This window comes from Salvelinus fontinalis, chromosome 8 (genome assembly GCF_029448725.1).
Source record: "Salvelinus fontinalis isolate EN_2023a chromosome 8, ASM2944872v1, whole genome shotgun sequence".
In the NCBI taxonomy this organism is placed as follows: domain Eukaryota; kingdom Metazoa; phylum Chordata; class Actinopteri; order Salmoniformes; family Salmonidae; genus Salvelinus; species Salvelinus fontinalis.
Window position 1 is genome coordinate 37,179,634 of NC_074672.1, and position 9,856 is coordinate 37,189,489.

At 42.2% G+C, this 9,856-nt stretch overlaps 1 protein-coding gene across 1 annotated transcript; it reads right to left on the bottom strand.

Moving 5' to 3' along the window:
• Positions 1-3,705: 3,705 nt before the first annotated feature.
• pnck (pregnancy up-regulated nonubiquitous CaM kinase) lies at positions 3,706-9,450 on the bottom strand. The gene is given in 10 exon segments (XM_055932878.1): positions 3,706-3,722; positions 7,192-7,269; positions 7,372-7,409; positions 7,411-7,490; positions 8,521-8,602; positions 8,604-8,658; positions 8,836-8,909; positions 8,963-9,006; positions 9,008-9,095; positions 9,374-9,450. Coding segments are annotated over 10 exon segments (633 nt in total).
• Positions 9,451-9,856: the final 406 nt, after the last annotated feature.

Consider the following 9,856-nt stretch of genomic DNA (forward strand, 5'->3'; position numbering starts at 1 on the left):
TTTTAGATAATTTGGCAATACGTCCAACTGGGCTCACAACCGCAGACCACGTGTAACCACGCCAGCCCAGGACCTCTACATCCGGCTTCTTCATCTGAGACCAGTCACCAGGAGTATTTCTGTCTGTAAAAAAGCCCTTTTGAGGGGAAAAACTCATTCTGATTGGCTGGGCCTGACTCCCAAGGGAGTGGGGCTATGCCCTCCCAGGCCCTCCCATGGCTGCGCCTTTGTCCATTCATGTGAAATCCATAGATTAGGGCCTAATTCATTAATTTCAAATGACTGCTTTCCTTATATGAAATGTAACTCAGTAAAATCGTTGAAATTGTTGCATGTTGCGTTTATATTTTTGTTCAGTGTATTTTAAAAGCTGCCTCCAGCAGCATGTTGTGATAAGGGTGGATGTTATGTATCAGACCCATATATTTAGAGAGGTAGGACATTGAGGTTTCTGCATTATGGCGCATTTACATTACACTGAACTCCATGGCAGTCATGTTAGTTCCTCATGGGCAATATTGACCAATAGCAGTTCACAGAATTGTCAGAATTTAAACAATGCTATGTACAAGATTCCAATTTTCGTCATGAATGCACAAATGGAATGCTTAAAGGTGCTAACATGGCGTCCATTCTAAAAGTTGGCCCAACTGTCTAAATATATTTCTCTTGTATGTTAGTATCTGTCCATGTGGCAGGGAAAGGTATTGTATTCCCAGTAGGCTGATAAACAGACCGATCCTGTCGACTCCCCAGGAGACCATCTGGACATGAGCTCTGTAGAAAAACATCATGGTACCACTCTGGCTCATGTTTGAGACAACTACACACAGACAGACAGAGTTCTGTTTTCACATGGTAAAAAGCATTAATGGAAGCTTCTGCTGTTCCTGTCATGTCCCAAACATCTGGCCACAGAGGTGGGCAGTGAAGTGTTGGAGCGAAAGGGGAGCGCCTGCATGTTTGAGAAGGCTGCCTAGCTGTCGGCTGCAGCAGTGTGGAGAGGAGAAGAGGGGAGGCTGGGTGGGTGGGTGGGTGGTGGAACCAGCTGGGAAGACGGATGTCTGACAGGTGTTTGAGCTCTTACCTGAGGCAAGCTGCACTGGGCATTGTCATCATACGTCAAGAACAAACGTAAATTAGGAAATTTAAATGATAAGGCCTCTGAATTTTTGGCGGGTAATTACCCATCTTAATTAAAATGAGTTACACCAGATGGGAGACAGCTTGCACTATGGAAATGAGCCAAGTTTGCTGTAAACACAGTTCTGGTTAAAGTGTGGAACTTACAATAGCTAACATGTATCCATGCGTGTATCCAAAGAGGATGTTGCCATCCTGAGGTATCTGTGACTCCATTAGGAGTCCATCTATACACTAGGACCTGCCATCCATGATCTCCATCATTCCCATGTCAGTTGATTAAAAACCTCCTCCATTAGTTATCTATTTACTGCTGTATTAGCCATGGCTCTCATACAGAGGCGTGTACACATTTAAAATTATCTTTACAACGGTTACTCTGTTATTGGTCAGCGAGACATCAGCGGTACCCAATCAGAGTTCTACCTCAATTTCTGCACCTTGGAACATCTTGACAAAACGCAGTAAAGTGCCCTTTGCAACCCTTTTCAAATTGTTTAATATAGAATTGCTTTGGCGCACACTAAAAGGTTTCCACATGATTGCTCCTAAGCAGGATTTCATAGGGTGATGGAAAGGCAGGAGCTGCTTTACAGCTTTATGCCCACTGATATGAGCAACACCAGACAGACTGGAGAGGAGTGAGCGTTATACGGGTTGGTATGTATGACGCTTTAAAACCATTGTTCTAATGAAAAAAATAACTACTCCATGTTCAAGGGCACTCTGCTATATTCTGACCCACATTTATGATGTTATGGGTTCTTAGGTCACTTGGACATTTATAGCTGCCTCTCTCTCTAACACACATACAGCGGAGAGCTTTCAAGGAGCTGTCTCATTAGTTTCGGTTAAGCATGGGTTGTTTCTGCTGTCAAAGGCAATATGCATTCTGCCCCTATCCTACTTTATTGCTTTCATTTGGGGTTGTCATTTTCAATTCTAAAGATGTACTCAATGTAATTTGTTCTTATTCATCCCAGTTCTCAAGACATTCAAGAATTCTAATGACTGTGTCAAACTCAACTAGAAAATTATCAAATATCAAACTTTGAGGGGTAAAAAACTGTGTTTTCTAACACGCTTTTATTAGTGAAGAATACAATGGTCTACAGATACTTAGCATCAAATAATTAGAAAACCTGTTTACATCGATGCATGGTCAATAGATACTAGGCCTATTAGTATATTGTTATTATTTATCAACACAACTACACTTGATGTGTCAAATCATCCGGTTGCTAAATTGTATGGAGCCAGACCAGATTCTGAGCAATGTTTGGATGAGACCGCTAAATAATAATAATAATTTACAACCGAAATAAAAGCTTGATTAAGACCGCTCTCTAGTGGCCGAAGGTGAGTATTACTCTGGATTTGCAATTAATCACATACAGCAAAGGCACTTGAGAGCAGAAATGCCATAAATGGCACAGGATTCTTCTGAGGTAATTTCTCTGCCAGACATAGATTAAATGGCATCTCTTGTTCGCTCAGTGTAGCTCAGTTGGTAGAGCATGGCACTTGCAACACCAGGGTTGTAAGGTTGATTTCCATGGGGGGCCCAGTATGAAGAAAGTATGAAAATGTCTGCACTCACTACTTACTGTAAGTCGCTCTGGATAAGAGCATCTGCTAAATGACGTAAATGTAAAGCAAGAGAAAAAAACACAGGTTACTGTAGCGACTGCTGTCTGTTTGCTGCGGGATGTTGATGTTGGGATATTCAGGCCATTCGTCCCTCACCTTGCAGTGTGGCCTTGGTCTGTATCTTAGCCTCCTCCTCTACTGCTACATTCTTCTTACTGAGCATTGAATGCCCTCTGAAAAACACAATGCAGACTTGTAGTTAAGTGGATTCCTGCACATAGAAGAGCTGATGCACATAACCAAAACAATAGGAAACATATGCAGGTTCCAGGTTTATAGGAGAAATTGTGCCATGGTGTGATGTTCTGGACATTTTAAACAGTACCCAGGCAGGACTAAGCTTACCTTTCACTTGCTCTTAGCAAAGTTCTTCTGAATGTGCTCACTGACGGACCCATGTATGCTATTATCCAGAGCGGCTCCTCCCGAGATCCTGACTCAACAACACGTCCTGCACCAATTAACAAGCCATCAATACCACTGTTATTATAGAACGTTGGAGTCATATGCTGTATGTTTACTGTACTGTATGTGTACTGTATGTTTACTGTATGTGTTATACTAATAGACCTACAGGATGCTTTTCATTGAAATCCTAAAAGAAATAAGGTGATATTCAATCAAAATAAATTCCTGGATTTACAGGATACATCAAGAAAATGTAATGTTTTGAACTTCAAGAATTTGTTTGCATTAAAGTAATTAATGTTTCAAATTCAACTGCCATGGATATGTTTTAGTTATGATAGGCTATAGAAAATATCCCCATTTATCAGGGTACCCATTAATTGTGTTGTATAGAACATTTCATTCTGTACTTAAGTAGACTAAACACATGATGTTATAGTATTGACCATTCTCACTAAAGGAGATATAGAAGCTAATACAGCACTGGAGGCTGCTGAGGGGAGGTCAGCTCACAATGACATCTGGAACGGAGCCAATGGAATGGCATCACATCAAACACATGGAAACCATGTTTGATGTATTTCAAATCAAATCAAATTGTATTTGTCACGTGCGCCGAATACAACAGATGTAGTACACCTTACAGTGAAATGCTTACTTACAGGCTCTAACCAATAGTGCAAAAAATGTATTAGGTGAACAATAGGTAGGTAAAGAAATAAAACAACAGTAAAAAGACAGTCTATATACAGTAGCGAGGCTATAAAAGTAGCGAGGCTACATACAGACAGACAGACCGGTTGGCTGGGGTCTTTGACAATTTTTAGGGCCTTCCTCTGACACCGCCTGGTGTAGAGGTCCTGGATGGCAGGCAGCTTAGCCCCAGTGATGTACTGGCCCGTACGCACTACCCTCTGTAGTGCCTTGCGGTCGGAGGCCGAGCAATTGCCGTACCAGGCAATGATGCAACCAGTCAGGATGCTCTCGATGTTGCAGCTGTAGAACCTTTTGAGGATCTGAGGACCCATGACAAATCTTTTTAGTTTCCTGAGGGGGAATAGGCTTTGCCGTGCCCTCTTCATGACTGCCTTGGTGTGTTTGGACCATTCTAGTTTGTTGGTGATGTGGACACCAAGGAACTTGAAGCGCTCAACCTGCTCCACTACAGCCCCATTGATGAGAATGGGGGTGTGCTCGGTCCTCCTAATCCTAATTTATGGCATTTCTAATTGTGTAGTTCACAATTGTCTCCTTAGTCTTGGTTACGTTGAGGGAGAGGATGTTATTCTGGCACCACCCGGCCAGGTCTCTGACCTCCTCCCTGTAGGCTGTCTCGTCGTTGTCGGTGATCAGGCCTACCACTGTTGTGCCATCTGAAAAGTTAATGATGGTGTTGGAGTCATGCCTGGCCATGCAGTATTTAATACCATTCCACTGATTCCGCTCCGGCCATTACCACAAGCCCTTCCTCCCCAACTAAGGTGCCACCAACCTCCTGTGGAATACACACATAGCTACTAGTCTATTTTTAAACTCACCAAGGATGCTTCAAGGCCTGCTCACAATTGTACCTCATCTCGGGTTCTTTCTACAACATGCGTGGAATGAAATCTATTGCTGAATGGAACATTTTGGAGAGGGAGGCAGCATTCAGGAGGTCATACATGTTTAAATTCTGTCTTCACATTTTACTTAAAGGGATACTTCAGGATTTTGGCAACGAGGCCCTTTATCTACTTCCCCAGTGTCAGATGAACTCATGGATACAATTTGTATGTCTCTGCATCCAGTAGGAAGGAAGTTGCCAAGGAAGTTCACCTAGTAATTTACCATTACTTAACACTCAAAGTATATACAGTTGAAGTCGGAAGTTTACATACACCTTAGGCAAATACATTTAAACTCAGTTCTTCACAATTCCTGACAATTTAATCCTAGTAAAACTTCCCTGTCTTAGGTCAGTTAGGATCACCACTTCATTTTAAGAATGTGAAATATCAGAATAATAGTAGAGAGAATGATTTATTTCAGCTTGTATTTCTTTCATCACATTCCCAGTGGGTCAGAAGTTAACATATACTCAATTAGTATTTGATTGGCATTGCCTTTAAATTGTTTAACTTGGGTCAAACGATTCGGGTAGCCTTCCACAAGCTTCACACAATACGTTGGGTGAATTTTGGCCCATTCCTCCTGACAGAGCTGGTGTAACTGAGTCAAGTTTGTAGGCCTCCTTGCTCGCACACACCTTTTCAGTTCTGCCCACAAATTTTCTATAGGATCGAGGTCAGGGCTTTGTGATGGCTACTCCAATACCTTGACTTCGTTGTCCTTAAGCCATTTTGCCACAACTTTGGAAGTATGCGTGGGGTCATTGTCCATTTGGAAGACCCATTTGCAACCAAGCTTTAACTTCCTGATTGATGTCTTGGGATGTTGCTTCAATATATCCACATAATTTTCCTCCCTCATGATGCCATCTATTTTGTGAAGTACACCAGTCCCTCCTGCAGCAAAGAACCCCTAAAACATGATGCTGCCACCCCTGTGCTTCATGGTTGGGATGGTGTTCTTCGGCTTGCAAGCCTCCCCCATTTTCCTCCAAACATAACGATGGTCATTATGGCCAAACAGTTCTATTTTTGCTTCATCAGACCAGAGGACATTTCTCCCAAAAGTACGATCTTTGTCCCCATGTGCAGTTGCAAACCGTATTCTGGCTTTTTTATGGCGGTTTTGGAGAAGTGGCTTCTTCCTTGCTGAGAGGCCTTTCAAGTTATGGCGATATAGGACTCGTTTTACTGTGGATATAGATACTTTGTACTGGTTTCCTCCAGCATCTTCACAAGGTCCTTTGCTGTTGTTCTGGGATTGATTTGCACTTTTCGCACCAAAGTACGTTCATCTCTAGGAGACAGAACACGTCTCCTTCCTGAGCGGTATGATGGCTGCGTGGGCCCATGGTGTTTATACTTGCATTCTATTGTTCGTACAGATGAACGTGGTACCTTCAGGCGTTTGGAAATTGCTCCCAAGGATGAACCAGACTTGTGGAGGTCTAGGCTGATTTCTTTTGATTTTCCCATGATGTCAAGCAAAGAGGCACTGAGTTTGAAGGTAGGCCTTGAAATTCATCCACAGGTACACCTCCAATTGACTCAAATGATGTCAATTAGCCTATCAGAAGCTTCTAAAGCCAAGACATAATTTTCTGGAATTTTCCAAGCTGTTTAAAGGCACAGTCAACTTAGTGTATGTAAACTTCTGACCCACTGGAATTGTGATACAGTTAATTATAAGTGAAATAATCTGTCTGTAAACAATTGTTGTAAAATGTACTTGTGTCATGTACAAAGTAGATGTCTTAACTGACTTGCCAATGTAACGGATGTGAAATGGCTAGCTAGTTAGCGGGTACGCGCTAATAGCGTTTCAATCAGTTACGTCACTTGCTCTGAAACCTAGAAGTAGTGGTTCCCCTTGCTCTGCAAGGGCCGTGGCCTTTGTGGAGCGATGGGTAACGACGCTTCGTAGGTGACTGTTGTTGATGTGTGCAGAGGGTCCCTGGTTCGCGCCCGAGGTCGGGGCGAGGGGACGGTTTAAAGTTATACTGTTACATTGATGCTGTTGACCTGGATCACTGGTTGCTGCGGAAAAGGAGGAGGTCGAAAGGGGGGTGAGTGTAACGGATGTGAAATAGCTAGCTAGTTAGCGGGTACGCGCTAATAGCATTTCAGTCAGTTACGTCACTTGCTCTGAAAACTAGAAGTAGTGGTTCCCCTTGCTCTGCAAGGGCCGTGGCTTTTGTGGAGCGATGGGTAACGACGCTTCGTGGGTGACTGTTGTTGATGTGTGCAGAGGGTCCCTGCGTCGGGGCGAGGGGACGTACTAAAGTTATACTGTTACACCAAAACTATAGTTTGTTAACAAGAAATATGTGGAGTGGTTGAAAAATGAGTTTTAATGACTCCAACCTAAGTGTATGTAAACTTTCGACTTCAACTGTAGGTGATCTCCCCCATAGGTCCACCTCTTTGTCATAAAATTTCTGCTGCAGAAGCTATGGGGCTGCACACAAAATTAAAGAGAGGGTTTATGTGTGAGGTTCAAACTGCTTTAATTCTACATGATGAGGGTTCAGATGAGATGTATGTATTTGCGGATCCTCACCCACATAAGCAGGGGGTCCACATGCTGTGGTGAGCACACTGCTCTTCCAACTTGGACAGGCCAAAGTCACTGACAATCTTGGAATCTATAGACGAAGTCTGATATAGTAAGTTCTCAGGCTGGGAGGAATAATAATGATAACAATAATAACAGCAACAACAACAACAACAACAATAATAATAATAACAATAATAATAATGATCACAATAATAACAATAATAATACTAACAATAACAATAATAATAAAAGAATGTCCATAATGCTTTATTGACAATTAAGCTCTGTCTGTCTGTCTGTCTGTCTGTCTATTTAACACTGCTACCAAACTATAAAGCAGATCACCTTCGGGTCCATGCGTTAAATGATATTATAACAGCTGGAGGACAGTTGTACATTCAAGTCCCTGTGTAAAGTTGTTACGTTCCCCAGTTTCTGTGTTGTTGTGGGTTTGTATGTGTGTATTCAGGAAATGGCATCCTGGATTCCTCACGCAGCTGATTGGTCAGCCCCATCGCTGATTGGAGCTCTGACCCCTCACTCTCATCAGGGGAAACAGCTGGCTCTTCAATTACCAACTCCTTCTACAGCTTGATAAAAGCTAGTGCTCCTTTGTCAGAGAGAGAGCTTCTTTTTATGTCCTGTGTTGATTGTTGTGGCAGTCAGTAAAAGTTTTGTTGATATTATTTTGTAGCTGCTCCTTCAGAGGTATGTGTATGCCAATAGGACTTAGTGTTTTTTGTTAATGAAATTTTTCACTTAAAGTATTGGTAATTAGTTACATACATCACCCGTAGTATTTATCTATGCACACCTGGGCGGACCCCCCCCCTGTATTTTGGTTAGTGCGCACCAGGTAGTGCTAAAAGTTAGGTAAGTAGTGGGAAGGCAGGTAACGTACTGTAGGAGAGGGCACTCTTTAATTTGTACTTTCTTTGGTTCTGTCCAGACCCTTTTCCCCACGTTACCGTTTTAAGGAAGAATAAATTCCCTGTAAACGGTATTTTTCTCTACCTCTGTTGTCCTTCCCCGCAACTAAGATCACATGCTTTTCACTCCACGGGGAGTTCGAGATGTAGCAGGGTGTTGCGTTCCCTCCAAAAGGCGTACGTAGTAACATGTGATATTATAACAGCTAGAGGACAGTTGTACATTCTGGTCCCTGTGCACGATACCCAGCTGGTGGAGTTATTGGACTGTTTCCAGAACCTGCAGTAGGACAGGGCTGGCATCTCTCTGTGTAGCTCCCCCTCTCCAGAATACGGTCCAGACATTTGCCTCCTGTAAACACTATTGTGACAAGCTTTTCATTTCGGGGTAAACACCGTAGCTCATTTATTATTTGACTCAACTTTTTTCTCGGGTGCGGGGACAAGCCTTCTATTGTAATGTGAAATATAAGAGATGGGATGAACAATCAATCTTAGATTATATAATTACTGGGCATCTAAAGTCAGATTCCACCACGCAGAGTCATAAGAGAAAGTGTTGACGATGTCTCAAAGGTCTCCTCCATTGCCACCATGTTGGGATGGTTGATTCTGGTATAAAAAATATAAAAAAGTGTTTTGTATTCGTTAAACATGACACTAACCTACGGAGCGCTGCAATCTCATTCTCCAACATGCCCTCTTTTCCATTTTAGCACCCTCTTGCGGATACACTTGACAGCTACAAGTCTCAGGGTACGGCAGTGCTGAGCCACCCGCACCTCAGAAATGGATCCCCTGAAACACCCCCACATATTATTAGTAACCATTCATACAGGCTCTGGCTGTCATTGCTTTGTTTTGGAAAATAATTATTTAATCATCTGATCCCGTCTGACGTTTCGGGGGTTCCTCTGCTAAAGTTTTTCAATACTTAATATAGGAAGAATGTGCCATGATAGCTGTAAACATCAAGGCATCAAGGTAATGTCTCTCTCAGAATTGTATGGCAACATACATTTGTAGTAAAGTGCAGTGTAAAGAAGCATAGATCTGCTAAACTATAAGACAGTCACTCTCCCAGCTTCTCTCTCAGATCAGACACTGTTGTGATGTCCTATTCTTTCTTTCTGAATTCCTTCACCAGAGCCATTTTCAATAGGCTTTGTACAATGGGAAAAGAGGAAAAATATGATGCCTTTATCTGACCAGAAATCATTAATTCACCATTCAAATGAAAAGCAATAAGGTTATTCAACCAACCCAATTACACTGGTAAGTTGTTTGGCTAAACATAACCTGGCTATGTCACTGAACAATGCACACCACTGTCCATCACAACAACCACAACCTCTAGAATAAACACAAATGTAAATCTTTACTATTATGTTGAGAGTAGTACATATTTTATATTCTAAAGTGTTTTGAACTGTCTAACCAGCCAAATCCTTTTAAAAAGGTGTTCAACTGAAATGTCCAGTATCTGTCATATTATTCATGAGATAATTCTGGAAGTAATCAGAGTCACTCTTTATACTGCTGTGCAGGTTTCTGACAGC